General features: G+C 39.3%; 1 protein-coding gene across 5 annotated transcripts in view; it reads left to right on the plus strand.

Moving 5' to 3' along the window:
- Positions 1-20,577, plus strand: part of DCP2 (decapping mRNA 2) — a 33,792-nt gene extending 13,215 nt beyond the window's left edge. Inside the window, exons 2-12 of one of the 5 annotated variants that reach the window (XM_065663562.1) lie at positions 668-715; positions 1,926-2,077; positions 5,732-5,859; positions 6,280-6,378; positions 8,430-8,582; positions 9,897-10,009; positions 10,119-10,226; positions 12,837-12,960; positions 13,530-13,640; positions 15,287-15,338; positions 15,976-20,577. In XM_065663562.1, the coding sequence (XP_065519634.1) occupies positions 668-715; positions 1,926-2,077; positions 5,732-5,859; positions 6,280-6,378; positions 8,430-8,582; positions 9,897-10,009; positions 10,119-10,226; positions 12,837-12,960; positions 13,530-13,640; positions 15,287-15,338; positions 15,976-16,142 (1,255 nt within the window). In that variant the 3' untranslated portion in view covers positions 16,143-20,577. The remainder of the gene's footprint in view (positions 1-667; positions 716-1,925; positions 2,078-5,731; positions 5,860-6,279; positions 6,379-8,429; positions 8,583-9,896; positions 10,010-10,118; positions 10,227-12,836; positions 12,961-13,529; positions 13,641-15,286; positions 15,339-15,975) is intronic. The other 4 variants (XM_065663563.1, XM_065663565.1, XM_065663566.1 and 1 more) reach the window with 4 other exon arrangements.
- The last annotated feature ends 103 nt before the right edge of the window (positions 20,578-20,680 follow it).

A 20,680-nucleotide genomic window follows, 5' to 3' on the forward strand; every position in this document is an offset into this window, starting at 1 on the left:
AGAACTAAACTTGCCAGCTACACTAATTGATAGGCTATCAAAAAAACACAGACACCTCAGCCTGGTTTTTGCATGTGATAAGACTGTAAACCGAGGTGGGGGTTGGAGGTGATTATCCCACACTGTGGGCTAGAAGAGGTGCAGCAGGGGAAGGGGAGAGGGGGCAAAATGGAGGTAGGCAGAAAGGGGTGCAAGAAGAGCCAGTTGTGTGTAAAACTGGGCTGGTCAATATGCTTGTCTGGCTGACCCTTTTACCTGATAACCTTGATCTGTCTTGTCTTGCATCTACTTATTAAATCTTTTCTTAGTTTTCTCTCTGCGTAATCTCACTCTTCACCCCATGTACATGTATGCTGCAAGGGATTTAGGGATGAAGTGCCAGCTAGTGATGAGAGCGATTGTGAGGGGATAGGGTGTCAGCTACTGGAGTGAGGGGGGATGTCTCGGTGCCAGTTACCCACATGGGTGGGGATCTCGGCTTCCAGCTTCTGGCACAGTGAGTGTCCTGGGAGCCAGTTACTGTGGGGGAACTCTTGTGAGTGAGGGGCAGAGCTGGTGGCTGTCACAGGACCCTGGGTCACAGCCCGTGTGCCTGGTTGGGGGGTCAGTGTCTTATCTTCCCCTGATCTGTTGTGCACATGTGTTCACAGGCAAACTTTGTTCACAGGCAAACTTCAGGCTGGACCAGCTGGCACCACAGGGACCTGTGTGATGGGTATGAGGTCTTGGGATCTGGGCAGGAATATTAGGTGGACAGAGGGAGCTGTGGTGACCCCCTCCATGAATGTATGTGTATTTATGAACCTGGAGAGCATCAAGTGTGTACTAGCAAACCTCTGCCTGCACTAGCAACCTTCTGCTAGAAGAGCAGGACACGTGCTGTGCCTCTGTGGTTGTTTCATGTGAGCCGTCTATGCAGGTTCTGTTGAATGTAGCACTTTGCAGCAGCTGATGAGACAGCTGTGATAGTCTCCTCTGTGTGCGTGTCCCTGGAATTATATGCTGGGCTTTGCTGCTGTTTCAGCCTGCCAAAGGGAAAGCTGCAGCCATGTCTTTCAGCCTGGGCAAGTACCCCTTGCTGGGCTCCAGTGGCCAGGCAGGAAGCAGTCCTTGGACAGAGTGGCTGGAAAGGCTACCACTTTTGACATCCTGTAATTGTCAAATTTTAAGTAAAGATGTCTTCTAAGTATTTCTGGTTCTGGCAATGATATTATGCCAGAACCAGAATTTAGCTGTTGGTACTCAAGAGCTGAATGTAAAAGCTCTATGTCAGATGGTTTAAGTTCAATGGGGTAGATTATCTTAAATTTCTAAAAAGAAAATTCTGTTGCTTTTATAAATAAATAAAGCTTCTTCTGCTTAAAAAAGCTGTCGCACAATGCTGCTTACACTTACATCTCTGGGACCCTATATATTTGTGCCAATGTCTGCACTAAAGCTTAAAGTAGACTTGAAAAATAAACCAATTGTCTGTGTCCAATAGGACTGTATTGGATTTTAAAATCTACCTCAACAGTTTACTGTGGTTTTAAGTGAAAATACTATGTTCAGCTTGTGTCCAGACAAAAATGTGTTGATACCTGTTATCAGAGTCTACAGGACATTTACTGGACATTTAGAAATGCTTTCATTCTTGTAGTATAGCCATTTATGTAAGATGTCTTTACCCTCCCTTAGGTAATTTACAAAGTTTATTGTAATTGACTTTTGTGAGAGAGTATCACGATCCATTCTCCATCTTGATTTTCAATGTTGTATTTTCCTTTGATGTGGAAACCTTTTATTGTCTAGACTGCCAGGAAGATCTGGTGGTCTATTGCTTTGTTTTAATAGATTAGGAATTACACCGTTGCATGCATTTTTGTTGTTAGATCTATTTAAGTTGATAGATTTGGCTAGTCTTACTCTTCTTTCTTTCATTGTAGCCGATTTATTTTGCACATTCCAAGTGAAGAGAGAGATAATGCAATCAGAGTGTGTTTTCAGATTGAACTTGCCCATTGGTTTTACTTGGATTTCTATATGCAAAACACACCAGGATTACCTCAGTGTGGGATAAGAGACTTCGCTAAAGCTGATATCCTTTTTTACTGTGATTGTTTTCTGTCTCGGTGGCTAAACTGCAAACTGAATATTGTTGATGAAATACCATACTTGCAGCAGGAAAATGTCAGTTTGTGTTAGTGATTATAAGTTAGTATTGCTACCTGTGTGACTTTTATCTGTAAATTGCTTCCAAAATTTTGTGGCATCCACAAAAGAGATGTTTCTCAAACTGGTAAAGAACTATGGGAAATAGGCAATTCCTGATCTTTGATGATTTTTCTTCATGGTTACATTGTGGCAGATGAGGTGGGTTTCAGAGGTGAGCTGTTTGAGCTCTTCATGGTGTTCTGTCTCCTTTATTTAATCCCCTTCTAAGTAAATAGTGACATAAATGTTAATATAGCTGAGGGTGGTACGTGTTCCCCCAGTGGTATGTATTTGTTGGAAGTACTGATGCCTGTTCCTACAAAGCAGAAAACAGAAACAGTTCTGTTGATAGGGGGGAGGATGCACTTATTCTGAATTCATATGTTTGGCTTCTGCTTTTTTAATTGCTTACAAGGGCCACTGGAATGTGCACTATATAACCCTTGCTGGAGAAGGAACTTCTGGCTTTCATCCAGCAGGTGTTTGAATTTAAACTTTTGCTGTATGTTCTTTATGTGGAATTGGAGTTTTGCTTTTACCTTTCATGGTAATATTGTTTGTGGTTTCATTGCACAAAATAACTTCACAATATTATTATCTGTGGTTTCACTACACAAAATCTCTGTTTGAAAACTAAGATTTACTTTTTGAAAAATTGCAACTTGTATCTTAACAATAAACTGTAAAACCATGATTTTTTGTTGCTCAATATGATGTAGTTATTTTTATTTTAGGTATGGTTTTAATTATAAATATATTTTCAGACTGAAAGGATTCTTCAGGTAGTTGTAAGCAGGGAAGGAAACATACAATGTAATTGATGCTGTTTGTTCATTTCATAGAATCAGCTCGGTTGGAAAAGACCTTTAAGATCAAGTCCAACTGTTACCCCAGCACTCCCAAGTCCACCACTAAACCGTGTCACTAGGGGCCTCATCTGCATGGTTTTTAAGCACTTCCAGGGACGGTGGTTCCACCACTGCCCTGGGCAGCCTATTCCAATGCTTGATCACCTTTTTGGTGAACAAATTTGTCCTGCTATCCAGTCTAAATTTCCCCTGGTGCAGCTTAAGGCCATTTCCTCTTGTCCCATTGCCTCTTGTGAGAAGAAACCAGCCACCTCCTCACTCCATCCTCCTTTCACATCCCCCCTGAGCCTTCTCTTCTCCAGACTGAACACGACCAGTTCCCTCAGCTGTTCCTGATTGTGCTCCAGGTCCTTCACCAACTTGTTACCCTTCTCTGGACCTGCTCCAGCCCCTCAATGCCTCTCTTGTATCAGGGGGCCCAGGACTGAACAGAGGATTTAAGCTGCGGCCTCACCAGTGCCCAATACAGGTCACTGCCCTGGTCCTGGTGGCCACACTATTTCTGATACCTGCCAGGATTACATTGACCTCCTTGGCTACCTGGGTTTTGTGGTTTAAACCCAGATGGCAACTAAGTCCCATACAGCCGCTTGCTCATTCCCACCCGTGTTCCCCTGCACCCTGTGTGGGAGGGGGAGGAGAACTGAAAGAATTTAAAACCTGTGGGTTCAGATAAGAGCAGGTTAATAATTGAAATAAAGTAAAATACAGTGCTAATAGAAATAATACCAATATTAACACTACTGATAATAATAGGGAACAACAAAAAAAGAGAAAGAAAGCTCAGAAAATAGCAGTGATGCACAATACAATTGTCTGCACCCCCTGACAGACCAGTGACCAGCCTGACATGAGCAACGATTTGTCCCTTTCAGGCAACTCCCCCTGGTTTATATACTGGGCATGATGTGATGTGGTATGGAATACCTCTTTGGCTAGTTTGTATCAAGGGTCCTGTCTCTGCTCCCTCCTGGCTTCTTGTGCCCCTCCTTACTGGCAGAGCATGAGAGACTGAAAAGTCCTTGATCAGAGTAAGTGCTACCAAGCAACAACTAAAGCATTGGTGTCTTATCAGCATTGTTCTCAGACTGAAGCCAGAACGTATCACCGTGACAGCTACTGGGAAGAAAAATAACTCTGTCCCAGCTGAAACCAGGATACTGGGCACAAGCTGGCTCGTGTTCAGTGGCATCAGTCATCACCCCTAGGTCCTTTGCCACTGAGCAGCTTTCCAGCCACTTCCCCAAGCCTGTAGCAGTGCATGGGGTTGTTGTGGCCCAAACGCAAGACCTGGCACATTGTCTTGTTGAACCCCATACCATTGGCCACAGCACATCAGTCCAGCCTGTCTAGATCCCTCTGCAGAGCCGCCTTATTCTCCAGCACGTCTACACTCCCACAAAGCTTGGTGTTGCCTCCAAACTGAGGGTGCACTTAATCCTCTCATCTAGATTGTTGGTAAAGATATTAACACTGGTCTCAATACTAAGCCCTGGAGGATACCACTAGTGACTGGTCACCAACTAGGTGTGACATCATTCACCACTTCTCAGCCATCAGTCAGTTTTTTACATGGTGAAGAATCTACCTCTCCAGACCATGAGCAGCCAGTTTCTCCAGGAGAATGCTGTGGGAGACAATGGCAAATGCTTTACCAATTTCCACAGCTTTTCGCTCATCAACCAGGCGGGTCACCTTGTCCTAGAAGGATATCAAGTTGGTAAAGCAGGACCTGCCTTTCATGAACCCATGATGACTAGGCCTGATCCCTTCATTTTCCCACATGTGCTTTATCGTCTCGGTTGGAATCATCTGCTTCATGATGTTCCCTGGCACTGAGGTCAGGCTGACAAGTCTGTAGTTTCTGGGATCCTCCTTCCTGCCCTTTCTGTAGAGAGGCACCACACTGGCCAACCTCCAATCCTCTGGTACCTGCCCACCAGACCAGAACTGCTAATGCATGATGGAGAGTGGTTTGGTGAGCTCTTCCAGCTCACATTTGCCAGAAATATTTCTGCTGCAGTGTTGTATTTTTAAGTATTCTGCTATGGAATATTTTTAATTGGTAATATAGTTTTATATATAGCATACGATATTTTACTAAGGGCTTGTAGATTCGCTTTCAGAGTTTTTAGTTACAAAAGTTGTTCATGTTTTTTTCTGCGCAGTGGGTTTTGGTGAAATGTATTAGAATTCAGATCTCTGTAACTTGTTACCTTTAAAATAAGTTTTTTTACATAGTAAATACATAAATACAGATTCTGTTCTCTAGTGTAACAAGTGATTGGGGGAAAAATTTACCTCTGCTTCAAACATGAGATGGAACTGTATTTTTGTTTGTCTTTAAAATGAAAAAGTTCAAAATAACTGTTATGTGGATACTATTCAAAATCAGGGGAGACATTCCTTCAAACAAGTCTTGCTCAATCTTCTTTTGTTTTCTTCTTAAATTGTTTTGTATTAGAATTACCAAATTACTTGATGCTTTCTGACCTTTAGAGTTGGTAATGGGTTATTCATAATATTTTTTACTTCCAAGAAAATATATCTTGTGAACACTTAAGGGAGGGAGTGCTGTTATTGCAAATGTTGAATCAGTATCTCATGTATGTTTGTGTGTTATTTGAAACTGGATGCTTAAGTTTATTTTCCTTAACATGCTGCTGTACTCTTCAATCACTGCCCTTTTTTACTGCCTCAAGGTGAAGATGTACAGAAGGTTTTAGACGAGTGGAAAGAATACAAAATGGGAGTACCAACCTATGGTGCAATTATCCTCGATGAAACGCTTGAAAGTGTGAGTACAGAAATATCTGTAAAGGGCTGGATGGAAGAATGGCATATGCTGGCAGAAGTAATCTTTTTGTTGCTCACATTTTTTCATCTGGAGCTAAAAATAAGTGCTTCAGCTTCACAAAGACCGGACAGTTAGCTGACACTGTTGAGTGTGTACGGAAATATATGGGAGACAATAAACACACTTTCACTTGGTTTTCACTTTCCACTTTTTTTTATTATTATTTATTTAAAAATGAAAGTTTTGTTTCATTTTTATTCAGAGTTGCATGACCCTAGAAAAAAAAAAAAATTACAGTTCTTGCTAGAACACAGATTCCTTCCTCCAGGCTGGAGTATCATTTTGGTGAAGGGAAGAGATGTAACGGAAATTGGTTAGAATAGTAGGTGTTTGACAGCTGCATTCCCTTGCATTTTGCAGGTTCTTTTGGTTCAGGGCTATTTAGCAAAGTCTGGTTGGGGATTTCCAAAAGGGAAAGTAAATAAAGAAGAGGCTCCTCAGGATTGTGCTGCTAGAGAGGTAAGCTGTGTTTTATTCACTTAAATTTAATCTAAAGAAAGGAAAATTTTGCTGAGAGCAACAGTCTATTGGATGAAAAGCCATTTTACTTTGATACCTCTTTAATGAACTCAGGTAAATAAGTAGTGTATTCTTGCAGAAGTCTTACACTAGAGCTTTTAGTGCTTTTCTGAGTTCTAGAGTGATAGCCAAGAGTGTATGGTTATATAAGTTTAAATCACTGTCAGTGTTTTTGTTTTGCACTAACTTGTTAAGTGAGTACTATTTTTAAAGTTCTTTGCTGAACTATGTACTTTTAAGTATTATTTTTTGGTGCTTGGGAAATCTTACGTACTTTGTGGATTTTGAAATACTAATTTTAAGGGCCACTGTGACTGTAAAAAGTTAGAAGAACAGGAATTAGTTTATGTACACTGGGCTATGTAAAGAGGCTAAAGAGTTGAGTTGGAAGTTGTAAAAAGTTAAGAATTTTGAAGAACTTTACTTTTCTATTTGTCAGTGATGCAGAAACAAGGATCAGTGTATATGGAAAATAAAACCTGAAAAGTAATCTGTGGGATTTCTGGCTGCTGGAGATCTAGATAGATAGTGAAGCTACCTAGTAAAAATAGCCTGTAAAAGAATATTTATGGTATAAACTCAGTGTTCATGTAACATAATGCATCCAGAATTTTAGAGAGAGAATATTAAAAGTAGCAAGATGCATTAGTTTTCTTCATAGTTGGACTGAAACAGTATCTGAGAAATCATAGATTTTTATTTTAAATATACCTATCAAAGATGCATGAATGAAAAAAAATCCATATTTATGATTCCCTGTTGGTGCTTTCTATACTACTCACATATTTAATGTAGACTTTGAAGAACAAAATAAGGCATTATATCTTAACATTGCATTATTATGTAATGAACACACATGAAACACATTTTCATGTTAGAAGTTACTGATGTTTGAGTGTAGGACATTATGTAGTATTAAATGACCTGCCAAAGACTGAAACACCTGAGCTACGTATTCAGTGGGCTGTCACTGCAGAACAAAAAGGCTAGGGAAGGATGAGCAGAGACTCATTATTAAGGTTAATTTGATTATTACTTGTATTTCTTGTGGAGATTTTGAGGACTAGGAAGTTTCTAAAAATGGGTATTTACGTAGCAAGCTTAGAGGCATAATCTGATTAAAAATACTAGGTGTCTTTGACATAAGCTTTTTCTATATTATAAACCTTGTATATTTAAGAATGTTGTCAAAAGTACGTATTTTGAAGTAAGGGTTTGAGCAACCTGATCTAGTGAAAGATGTCCTTGCCTGTGGCAGGGGGTTGGAACTAGATGTTCTTTGAAGGTCCCTTCCAGCCCAAACCATTCTCTGAATCTGTGATCCTTCGCTGTGAGACCATAATATTCACTGTAAAACAGAAAATGATATTTTAAAATACTGTCTTTCTGGTAATCTCCAGCATATATGTATTTTTTTCCTTTAGAGTAGCTAACAAAGCAGTTTTAAGTTTGTCAGTGTGGATGTGCAGCTTGAATTTTGTTGTAAATGTTTTGCTACCTTGTTTTTGGGTTCTGGGATGAATGTAGAAATGATTACGTATATTGGGGTAGAAGGTTCATGAAGTAGGAGGTGTGTTGAAAAAGATGAAAAATTGATGTGCCAATAAACCTGTCCAGAATTTGAAGATGTTTTTACTCCCCAAATAGTAGTTTTTATTGTGAATAAGATTTCCAAGCATCCAGCAGCATGGAGGAGCAGCTAGAGACTCCCCATGAATATTAATTAATTACTACTTGAAGGTGTAATAGAGTCGTTTTAACTTTTATTACAGGCCTGTCTGCTTGAAAGAAATGTAAAGAACATAGAATCTTAGATTCTTTTTCAATTATTGAGAGTATATGTGTGCGTAAAGGCTTGTTTTCCGCAGCAGTGGCCTGCTTTCATGGATAGATCTGAAAAATAGTCATTCCTTCTCGTGTGGTGGTAGGTTCTGAAAGAATGAGTCTGAATATACATACTGATTTCACAGAATCATCTATATCCTTCTCAGGTGTTTGAAGAAACTGGGTTTGACATAAAAGATTATATCTGCAAAGAAGAATACATTGAGCTGCGAATTAATGATCAGTTAGCACGCCTGTACATCATTCCAGGAGTTCCCAAGAACACAAAATTCAACCCCAAAACTAGAAGGGAAATTCGGGTATGTGTTATCTCATTTTAATCTATAGAAACCTTGTGTTACAGAGCTTGATTTTTAAACCTAATGGTCTGTAAAATGATGGAACTTCCAAGGCAGATGAATACCTCTAATACAAGGTAGAAATGGTATCTTTGCGTTGTAGGGTATTGTCAGTTTTTTCTTGTGAAAGAAGCAAAGACTAGGGTAGTAGACCTGTTGGAAACTTTGTTTCTGATATCCATAATTTTGAATTTTGCGTATCTTTTTTGTATTGTAGTTCAGTTTAAAACATCCCCGTATTTTCGTGCAGATGGTGCTACTGAGCTGGGCATCTGCCTTTCTAGGGCATCTGCCGTTCTAAATAGGAAAAGGTACTTGTAGTTGACTAGACAGGATTGTCTTAATTTCTTGCATTAGAGACCTGTTTCCAAGATGTGAATTAAAAGATGATGAACTTTGTATTTTTTAAAAAAGTTTTTTTTTTTTTTCAAAAGCACCCCCGTTTGTGTAACAGTGACCATCTGTGTGGGGTGATGAAGAGTTCTTACAGTGACAGATTTTTGTGTCCCTGCTGAAGTGCTGTCTTCACCTGATCGTTAGATGGTGATGGGCATGCCATTTTTGTGTGCCGCTATAGAACTATATTGAAAACCAGTTCAGCTTGTAACTTCTTCACATATTACACGTTTTATCTGGACGTGGGGTTTTGGGGCTAGATTCTACAACAGAAAAGCTCATGTATATATACTGTGTATTCAGAATTCTTGATTTTGTTCCCCATTCTGCAAAGTATATAGCTTTTATAGTTAAAATAATGTAGAAATTGTAATGCAAATCCTGTCTTTTGCCCATGTTATTCTCTTTTAAAACAAAACCTGAAACTTACTCTGCAAACTTATTCCCCTTCTTTCTCATAATTTTTGAACTGGTGTAGGTGGTCTGGTTTTGGTGGCATTTTAAATAAGACCAGCAAAAACTGTAATGGCTTTAGAAGTTATTGAAAGTCTCTACCTTTATTTATGGCATTAAGTGTACAGTGATTTGGTTGGTGTTTGAAACCCTTATTCTGAATTTAGTTGCTGGATAATACCTTTAATATTTTAGGTGCTGTATCTTGCAATGAATATGTGCTGTACCATCTGTTACTCTGTATTTGAGGTCAGGAGAATGACTCCATTGTTAATTAACTTTTTGTGGAAAACCCTGGTGTGGTCCCTTAATTAAAGTGTTCCACTACAGTTTTTTAATTAGTAGAAATAATTGGTTGATACATATTTGTAACTTTCTGTAAGACTACAGTAGCAGGTATTTTCATGTTACTTCTTCTTTTTCTAGAATATTGAGTGGTTTTCCATTGACAAATTGCCATGCCACAGAAATGACATGACCCCAAAGTCCAAGCTGGGTTTAGCACCTAACAAATTTTTTATGGCAATTCCCTTCATCAGGTATGTTTGAAATGAGGCAAAGGCTGGGCCAGTGCCTTTCAGACAATTTTAATTTCTTTAGATTTGTTTTGTAGTAAGCGGGTATTGTCGCATTTCTCCTTGCTCACAGACCACTGAGGGAATGGATTTCCCGAAGGAATGGAGATTCTTCAGATAGTGACAATGGATTTTCATCTACAGGGAGCACACTCTCCAGGCCCAACTTGGAAAAAGCTAGGTAAGAACCAGGTCAGTTTAACACCTCTATATACTTTCTATAAAACATTGTTCATACAAATTGCTTGTCCTTTTTCTCTGAGTGTTTGTGTTTCAATATGTCATGGGTTGACTGTGGCTATACACCAGGTGCCTGCCAAAGCTGCTCTATCATTCCCCTCCTCAGCTGGACAAGGGAGACCAAATATCACAAAAGGTTTGTGGGTTGAGATAAGGACAGGGAGAGATCACTCATCAGTTGCTGTCATGGGCAAAAAAAGACTCATCTTGGGGAAATAGTTTAATTTATTACCAATCAAATCATATGAGAACTCAAACTAAATCTTAAGAACACCTTCCCCCACCCTTCCCTTCTTATGCTTAACTTTACTCCCTATTTCTCTAACTCCTCCTCACCCAGTGGCGTAGAGGGACAGGGAATGGGGCTTGCAGTCAGTTCATCATGTTGTCTCTGCTGTTCCTTCCTCCTCAGGGGGAGGATTCCTCACACTCTTCCCCTGCTCCAGCGTGGAGTCCCTCCCAGAGGAGACAGTCCTCCACAAACTTTTCCAGAGTCCTTCCCACAGGCTGTAGCTCTCCACAAACTGCTCCAGTGTGGGTCCTTTACATGGGGTGGAGCTGTTCAGAAACAGGCTGTTCCAGCCTGGATCCCTGTGGGGTCACAAGTCCTGCAGCAAACTTGCTCCAGTGCGGGCTCCATTCTTCACGGGGCCACGGTCCCTACCAGGACCCTGCTCCAGCGCGGGCTTCCCATGGGGTCATAGCCTCCTTTGGTCATCCGCCTGCTCCAGCATGGGGTCCTCCATGGGCTGCAGGGGCACAGTCTGCCTCACCATGGTCTGTACCACAGGCTACAGGAGAATCTCTGCTCTGGTGCCTGGTGCCTTCTCCCCCAGCTTCTTCACTGACCTTGGTGTCTGCAGGGCTGCTTCTCTCTCACGTTACCAATCCTCTCTCCAGCTGTAGTTGCTCTTGCACAGTATCTTTTTTTCCTTCTCAAATAAATGCTACATCCCTGGCAGTGTTCAAGGCCAGGTTGCACGAAGCCTTGGGTGGCATGGTTTAGTGTGAGGTGTCTCTGCCCATGGCAGGGGGGTTGGAACTAGATGATCTTGAGGTCCTTTCCAACCCAAACTATTCTATTATTCTATGAATTATCTCAAAGGTGCCATAGCTATCACTGATGGGCTCATCCTTGGCCAGTGGCAGATCCATCTTACTGCTGGCTGGCACTGGCTCTGTTAGACATGGGGGAGAAGCTTAGGGCATGTTCTCACAAAAGCCACCCCTGTAGCCCCTCCACTACCAAAACCTTGCCACACAAACCATATATACAGTAATAGAATGTGTTAGTAAAAAAAAAGTAAAATTATGGGCATATCTCATAGGACTGTAAATAGGATGAGAAGCTAATTAATGTCATGATACCACTTTTTTGGTAAATCCACATGTCAAAACTGATTCTCGAGTCACATCTATGGGAATTCAAAAACCAGAAGCTAGAACACATAGATAACTTTCAGTGTGTCAAGTTCAGTGGTTTTTTGCACTTCCACAGAGGAAAAATAGGATATTTGAAAGTAGGTCTGTGAAGTACCATCAGAGGTACCTAGCCAGCTAAAATCGTGTGGGAGTTGGTAGGGGAGCAGACGCTGCTGGCTTTTGATCCATCTGATTGAAAAGTGGTAGAGCAAACTCTAAAGCCTGTAGGACTAAAGAGAAGGCTATGCTGCAGTAATTAGACAAACACTGACAACAACAGGACAAATGCTAACATGAACCTAATCTGCTGTTAGTGGAGAACATAGGTTTCCTACCAGCAGGCAAAACAAGGCTGCTTGAAAGCAGTGAGCGTTATTACAGTTTCCACTTCTAGGTTACTGAAGCTTGTCTTCCAGGTTGGTCTCAAAAAGCAGAAAATTCTTTCATATTATTTTTTCTGCTGCCAATAGGTTTGAAGTTGTGTTATAAACTCTGTCCCAGTTTCACCTGTAACAGTTATTTTCCTCCTTCTTAGTAGCTGGTGCAGTGCTGTGTTTTGGCTTTAGTCTGAGAACAATGCTGATAACACACCAATGGTTTAGTTGCTGCTTAATAGCACCTACCCTGATCAAGGACTTTTCAGTCTCTCATGCTCTGCCAGTGAGGGGGTGGCACAAGAAGCTGAGAGGGAGCAGAGACAGAACTCCTGACACAAACTGTTCAAAGGGGTATTCCATACCACAGCATGTCATGCCCAGTATATAAACTGGGGGAGTTACCTGTAAGGGACTGCTTGCTGCTCAGGTTGGGCTGGGTATCAGTTGGTGGGTAGTGAGCAATTTTATTGTGCATCACTAGTGTTGTTATTTTTCTTCACTTCCCTTTTTAGTTATATATTCCCTCCCTATGGTATTTCCCTTATCATTATTATTATTAGTGGCAATAGTAGTTGTTTTATATTATACTTTAGTTACTGGACTGTTCTGATCTCAACCTGTGGGGTTTACATTCTTCCGATTCTCCTCCCCATCCTGCCCAGAGCAGGGAGTAAAAGAGGGTGAGCGGGCGGCTGCCTGGTGTTGAGTTACCTACTGGGCTTAAACCACGACACTCTCTTTTCCTATACCAGATCCAAACTTCGCTGCAGTCAGCAGGTGTTTACAGATGGCTTTTTAGGAGAGCAGTGTGTGAAGCCAAAACAGCCACAGAAGCCATATAATCATACTGAGATGGCTGAAGTTTTGAAAATAAAGGTAGGCTGTCTCATTGGCAAACATACGTATCTGGACAATTTAAAACAGATGTCTTTGTTCATAAGTATTCTTCTCTGGCTTGAAAATACTGAACTTTGTTGACCATAGCATGCAAAAAAATGGGGGGGGGGGGGGGAGGTGGGTGAAAAATTTTAGGGATTCTGGGATTTATATGACATTAGAGGTGGTGGGTATCACGTGATTGTTGTGTTGTTTCCAGGTATATATAATAATTACTACTCACCATTTTGGTGTCCTCCATGTACCATTTTGAAATATTTTCGGTACCACTACTGTATATGTATCAGTGTATGGGAACTCACTGAGCTGAATTTGTTGTGTAATGCAGTGTCTGTAGTAGTGTAAGAGAGACTGAGTAGCAGCTGGTGACACTTTGTAACTTGAGTGTATGTTTAGTTAATTCCAGTGTGCTCCCCCTTGTCTACAAAAGATGCCTTTTACATGTTTTGAGGTTATTTGGAGGACAGATTTTAATGGTAAGTGTTAGTGCAGTGATGTTCAATGGTGCCATTTAAATTCAACTCTTTATTACATTTTGGCCTTAATAGCAGAGTCAGAGCTTGAGGAGCAATGGCAGAAAGCAGTATCAAGACATTCCCACCCAAAAGAAGCGAACAAATGGAGTCCATAGCCAATCAGTTAAGCCAAATCATACCTTGGTAAGAAACGTGTGGTGGGTGTCTCATTTACAGGTTCCAGTAATGCTTAACAAATGTTTAGGCCAATGTCCTGCTGAAAAAGAGCACTTATCTATCACAAATATATTTGATCAGAGTTCACATTTTGGAAGTAAAGACTTGTTACAGCCATTGAAAATTTGCCAGCTGTTTTAGTAGACCATAAACTTTCCAGATTCTTGCCAGGTAATAGCCTGCTGTGGTGTGTCATAAGAAGTCAGTGCAGTGTGTGTCTTTTTTTTATTCATGTAGGATATATGTAAGCATGGAGTTTTGTTATGCAACATTTAGATACAAAGTGGTAATGCATGCTTATTATTTCCCTTTTCTAGCAAAAATGTTATGATACAGACTTGACTTGAACTGCAGAATCTCATAGAATTTTCTAATCATACAGTAGAACTACAGCAGTTTGTATATTCCAGTATGACATTCTTGTTTTGTTACCTTTTCCCTGCAGTAACTAATTGTCTTTGTCCCCGCAGTTCTGCTGGCTGGGAGAAGACTCGCTGAGATATCTCTCTTTTTTAAAATACAATGTCTATTTCACACAGACACTGATACCTACCCTCTCTTACCCTTCTTTATGGCTCTCCGATTCTACTTTGTTGACTCTTGTGCAGCAGTGAGCCTCAGTTCTCCATACAGCTCGGCTGGCTCGTCCAGGCTCTAGTTTTGCTTGTTTACAGGCTGTAAACTAGATTTTTCCCATTAGGGCTTGTGGTTATTACCTTCTCTCCATTTTTCATGTAAAAGTGCAGAAACCATAAATTCTTGTCCTGTAAAACCCTCAGTGTAGCAAGAAATGCTTAGTTGTGTTTGGGTTTGAGGATAAAATGTGAAAGAATTGACTGCCCAGAAATTTGGCTGTATAGGAAAAAAATGGTAGGGGAATCTGTAGGTTCTTGATGGAAACAAATAGAACTGTTAATACTCCCCAGTCATATTGTAGGATCTTTACAGACTTTTGTAAATACTTCTGTGGTGTTTCATTTGCATTTTCATGATTGTCAGTCTTTTGAAGTTTAAGTATTTCATGTCCCTGTGATAATTTTCTAATACAATTTGGAGGTCAGGGAACTCTTTAATTCACACAGAGTGCAAAGTGCCATACTTTTCTCTGTATACTTACAGCAGCATACCTGGGACTAAAACTAAACTCTTCCCCGGAGAATTCCAACTTTGTGTCTGTAATGCATGCTAATTTAATTGGCAGTAGTAGTATGTTTGCAAATGTATTCCCCTTGCTTTCTGGGACAAGCCAATTGCAGAAAGGTCTTGTGCATGTGCAGCTTTTATTCCGCATCCTCATATGCAAGACCTTTCCAGCTTAAAAACATTTAGAAAGCACTCAGAATTTTCCCTGAAAGTCTGCATTTTAAAAATTATTTGTTGACTGTTAAAAGGTTGCATGCTTCTGAAAGACTTGTAGACTTGAAGCATGCTTACTAGATAAAGTGACATGACAGAATTCATGCTGAGTTATAAGTAACATAATTCACACACCAGGAGATATATGAAAGTAACGGTAACTAGCGTGCCTTTTAGGTGATGTTTAAGCTATACCGCAAGAGATAGAATGCCATTTCTTTATAAAGTGTGTAATGTATGGTCATTCTTTTAACCAGAAATGTGAAAAAAGGCTTAATCCAAGAAGACTTCAAGATAACTTTGAAACAGGCAAGTACAGTTTGAATTTTCATCCATTGTCATGTATTACAGGCTGAAGGCACATGTATAATGATGGTCGTGGGTTTTTCCTTGTATGCTAACCTACCACATACCAAATGTTATAAAGTCATATTATTTTTAAGGCAGTGTGAGTTGTTGTGGGCTGGTTTAGGTTTTTTTGTTGTTGTTGTTTGGTTTATTTAACTTTGTATGCTGTTTCATGTTGGTTTTGCAAGTCTTTTCCTAAATTATGAAGACTCACATTAAATCTGGTGGCTGAGTGAAAAGTAAATCAAAGCTGTTTTAGGAAAATAACATCTGATTCAACATAATGCTGGTAATTGAGTGTTGGTTCACAGCTTTCTGTCCTGCTAGTAATTAGTTGCAATTGGCATTGGACTACTCTGGAGAGTGCTCAGAAAATAGGGCTGTATTTCTGTCCTCCTTAAGGAATAACTTGGAAAAATCAACACCTTGTGGGCAAAGCTGACTATTGAAAGTGTCCCCAAATTGCTGTGAGTTGGAAGATTTTGTCATAAGTATTAACTGAGTATTCATTTGAGATATGGCTTTGTATTTTTTACTGATAGTTTTACTGATAACTATGTGTTTAATATTCATTTCATGCTATCATCTTCTCTTTAAGCAGATGCAGCATATGAGATGTGTTGCTCCATTGAAGATCCACTGACAGAACAAGTGGACAGAGAATCTGTGGCATGCAATGGCCATTACAAATTTGCTTTCTCATCAAGAGCTTTCTTGAGTTTCAAGTTTGACCACGATGCCATAATGAAAAGTTTTGACCTCTGACAGCACACATATTAAGAACAAAAATTAGACTTGCCTGTTGGAATTGAGGGGGTTTTTTATCCAGCCTTACTCTTTCTCAGGAGTTTTTTTGTTTTATTTTGTTTGGTTTTAAATGCAATGCAGGGACTGACTGGTGGTTTGGAAGGGTTTGTTCTCTTTGTAGTATGGGAGTGGCATAGTCAACTGTTGCACTTTAAATGCAGTATAGCCTTTGTCCACGGAAGTACCTTTCCAGTGTTCAGTTCACTTGTTCCTAGCTGTGCATTAAAGGGCATTTTTTTGTTGTTGTTGTTATTAAACTTGCCAAGTCTTTTGTAGAATGTCACTGATTTTAATTTTTTTTAACTGTTAAGAGTATACCAGCTTGCTAAACTTCAACTGCTCTGATGTAAATTATTGGACCCATTAAGTCATTTTGTGTAGTACATTGGAATATTACAGCAGTGGCAATGAAACTAACTGATTCTCAGAGGACTCTTCGTCCTAGTGATCTTGAGACCAAGTTGCACATTTCAAACCTAGCCTCAGCCTGTCATCCTTTCTCTGTCCCGGTTGCTTGCCCAAAATAACTTCTTTCCTTCACATGGCGAGCTTCTGATGGCTGGCAATCAGTAGTATTTGGAGCCAAATGTATAGCATGTTGACTTCTTTTACCTACTCTGCCTCTGTCTTAAGTAAAGATATATTCTTTACTTAAGGAAAGAATGGCAGAACTTAGCTGTTCAAAGTGTCTAGCTTCAACTCTTATGCACTGTCCCCAGCTGGGTAAGAAGTTGTGAAATGTGTTATCCCAGTTGCAGCCACTTTCAAGAAAGCAAAGCTTAAGCTTTATGAGAGGTTTCTTGTGTAGAATTTATACTGAATGTAAATAAGCCTCTGTAGATCTTGCTGAGGAGGAAGGCAGGTGCATGGATAATAGAGTCATTGTGTGACACTAAATGGCTTAATCAGGCTTGCAGTAACTATTGTAAGGGTGTCCAATACTGTATTCTGTGCTGTTGTCCTCCGTTCTGTTGTGTAGTGTATGCTCTGTATATATCCAGTAGTATTGAATTGCACTGGCAGTTAGCATTTGAATGATGTAGCCTCAGTTATTTTCAGCTACAAATCTCTCTTAGTTAAAAATATTAAAGACGGGGGGGAGGAGAATGACACCCCAGAATTGTGGTGACAAATGGTTAAATCGCCTTCATGATCCAAGTTAAGGGGTTCTGAAAATGTGCTTTGCAGTTGAGAGAAATGCACTCAAATAATCTGTCACTGCAGCTTGTGGTAGCAAGCATGTTGTCCCAGGTTTAAAAATGGACTTTTCTCTAAAATAGTCACGAGTAATTAGTAACTTCATAGGTTGAATGAACTACACCCTTGTCTCATCACAGTGTATTGCTCATGCACTGTGTCTTTATGCAATTTGTGTCATCCAAAAGAAAAAATCCTGGTCTTCCTTCAACTACCCTACTTCATCTACCCTACGTAATCTGATAACTAGTGCTTTTCCTCAGAAATAGCTTTAGAACTGTCTCCTGGTTTATTTACTTGCCTGGCACCAGGTGGTTTCGGACTCTTAATGCTGTAATAATCTTGGTGGTAGGAATGCTGGACTTCTGTATCAGGCAACAGGAGAAACAGACTGCAGCATTTCCTCCTTCTGGAAGACAAGATTCCTGAGGGCTTTGTCTTTCAAGACCAAATGGTGAAATAGTTCAATCTAGCTTTGTCTCACTTTGTAAAAAAAAAAAAACAACAAAAAAACAAAAAACCCAAAACAAAAAAACAAAAGGCTGTTCAAAACAGTAAATGGCATAAAGCAGTAATTGAGAAGGTGGGATAATGCTGGAAGAGGTTTCAGCTTCAGGTGAAAACTAATCTTTAGTTACTTCTTTAGTGCAAGTAGTTGATTTCCCAGCAAAAGTGCCTTTACTCATGGTGAGGCAGAAGTTTGTATTCATATTCTTAGGCTGCTACTGCCTGTGGAGTTAATAAGACTCTCCTAAGGCATGATTAAATTATCAGGCTGTGGAAATCAATAAATAAGTTGACTTTTCAGATAAATTAGTTATTTTTCATCTAGTGTTCTGTAAATAAAGGGGATGCTAATGAAACAGTGAATTTGGAGTTTCTGTCAACTGTTTGGGAAATCAGGTCCCAGACAGAGAAAATCTGTTGAATGAAGCAAGTGTGTCCTATAAATAGGAGATGCTGCCTGCCCTCTATATTCACTGGGTCATATTTTTTTCATCTTAGTGAAAGATTGGTTTGGTGTAAGAGAAATTGGTTGCTTCATGAAGCAACCCAAAGTGGGGTTTATTCACATCATGATTTTAGTAAATCTAGCCTTAATGTGAGTTGCAAATAAATGTGATAAATATGCAATAAATTTTACTTTTTTTTTGTATAAGGGTACTGTTTCTTGTTGCAGCATTGCTTTCTGCTTTCTCAGTAAGATTTTTAAAACAATGTAAGTGTGGTGGCATGTGATCTAACTTATGGGTTCCATTATGCCCTGCACTGTGAACTTTTAAAATTGTTTACTATTGTTCATGTTGTTTTTATTTCACCATCCTTTTATAATTACTTCTAAGTTCAGGAGTACAGTTTACATTATAAAACAGTGAAGAAATAACAACTGAGATACAGAATTTAATTCCTTGAGGTTTTATTTTATGGGAGCTAGACACAGAGAAACAAGTGACTGTGTGCATGTCAAACTGGAGAGCTGATATCAAGATACTTGAAAAACAAATATTGCTCAATTTAGAAATGCTTGCCTATATGGGATTATTCAGAATATAAATGGTCATTCAATATTCTTGAAATTAAAGAACTTGTGGAATAAACAAACATTTAACAAAAAAACTACAAATGTGTGGGTGATGGGAATCTCGTACTAGTTCATGGTTTCTAGTACTACATAAACTACCTGCTTTAGTGTGAGATTTTTAGCACTGTCCTTCACAGAATGATTTGAACTTTAAACTCAGACTGAAGAGTCATCTGCCTGATGGAATGATGTATGTTCTGTGCTGAAGTGCTGTTAACTTCCACTCTTTGACCAGCTGACATGCATGCTTTTGAAAGTAGCTGTGTCTTATACAGTCTGAAGTCTGGAAACAGTGGTACTGGGAAAAAGGGCAATAGCTTTATTTATTACACAATTAAAACATTTTTTTAACACAAATGTAAATTCTTTAGACCAAACTCACATAAAGAGGTTCAAGTAAGATTTTGGGTCTAGTCACAGTTCCAGACTTCTCTGCTGTGCTCCAACTTTCCTAATTTGGTGTTTTGAGAACACTACTTGCTATGTTCTTCCTTCACCTACCTGTAGCTGTTATTAACAATTCCTTTTCAAAACAAAGCAGGCTTCAGGTCTGGATAGTCTTAATAGACTTGTTCTTCCATTGTCATTTTAGAGTAAGAAATTATTTTTTTCAACTTACTGTAGAAGAGTTGCTTTTTTGGATTTGCAGTTCATAGCAGCACTGTTGTCATTTGGTGTGAAGAATAAGAATCTACACTAAGAATCCAAGCCCTAATGTCCTGTGAGCCAAGACAGCACTGCTGCTCCATGGGTGACTGGCTTTCTAGTTGTTTGGGCTGTTTAATCCTCCCCTACCTGGACTTTTTAATAAATTCTGAGCAACAGAATTTTTTTCAGAGGTGAAGTCAGGTGCTTTAATTGTTTAAACCAGGGGGTTATACTCTAAGTGTGTTAGAAAGATCAAAATTATTGAGAACTGGTAGAATAGCCTCTCCTGTGGATTTTGAAATCAATTTACAGAAATTGAGTCTTTCAGTGTAAACGTTAAATCATCTGGTGCTTATACATGACTTCATAATTTCAGATTGTTTTTGTTAATACTGTTTAAACCAGGGGGTTATACTCTAAATGTGTTCAAAAGCTCAAAATTTTTGAGAGCTGGTAGAATAGCTTCTCCTGCAGATTTTGAAATCAGTTTATTTACAGAAATTGAGTCTTGCACTGTAAACATTAAATCATCTGGTGCTTATACATGACTTCATAATTTCAGATTGTTTTTGTTAATACTGTATTTTGGCTTTTGAAGCAACCAAAATTATTTAAGATATGGTACATTTCTACAAAGTAACTGAAGGTGCTTTTACAGTAGATTTGGCTTGGAAACATCACTACTCTTGCATAAAAGGTTTTTGTTCTTACGCATTTACAGCAATAGTGTATTTTTGAGAATGAAAGTAGGCTAAATGCTAGTGTTTGCACTGTTTTTAATCCTGTATGTAAGCACTGATAGATGCAGTAGGATTTGTGCTGTGTGTGAATTTCACTGTCTTGACTCAATTGTACAAGGAAGATATCATATGTAGCAATTTCACTGCCTGTATTCAAGACTGTACAACAGGAAGTATTCTGGATTAGTAGTATTACATTAAAATTAAATGCTTGGGTTTTAACTTGTTTTTTTTGTTGAAAATTTTAGGTTAAGCTAGACTTACCAGTATCTTTTGTATAGATTCAGCTTTACGAAACACTTATTTTTAGATTGTTCTCAGCGCTGGAA

Source organism: Lathamus discolor, chromosome Z, assembly GCF_037157495.1.
Source record: "Lathamus discolor isolate bLatDis1 chromosome Z, bLatDis1.hap1, whole genome shotgun sequence".
NCBI classification, from domain to species: Eukaryota; Metazoa; Chordata; class Aves; order Psittaciformes; family Psittacidae; genus Lathamus; species Lathamus discolor.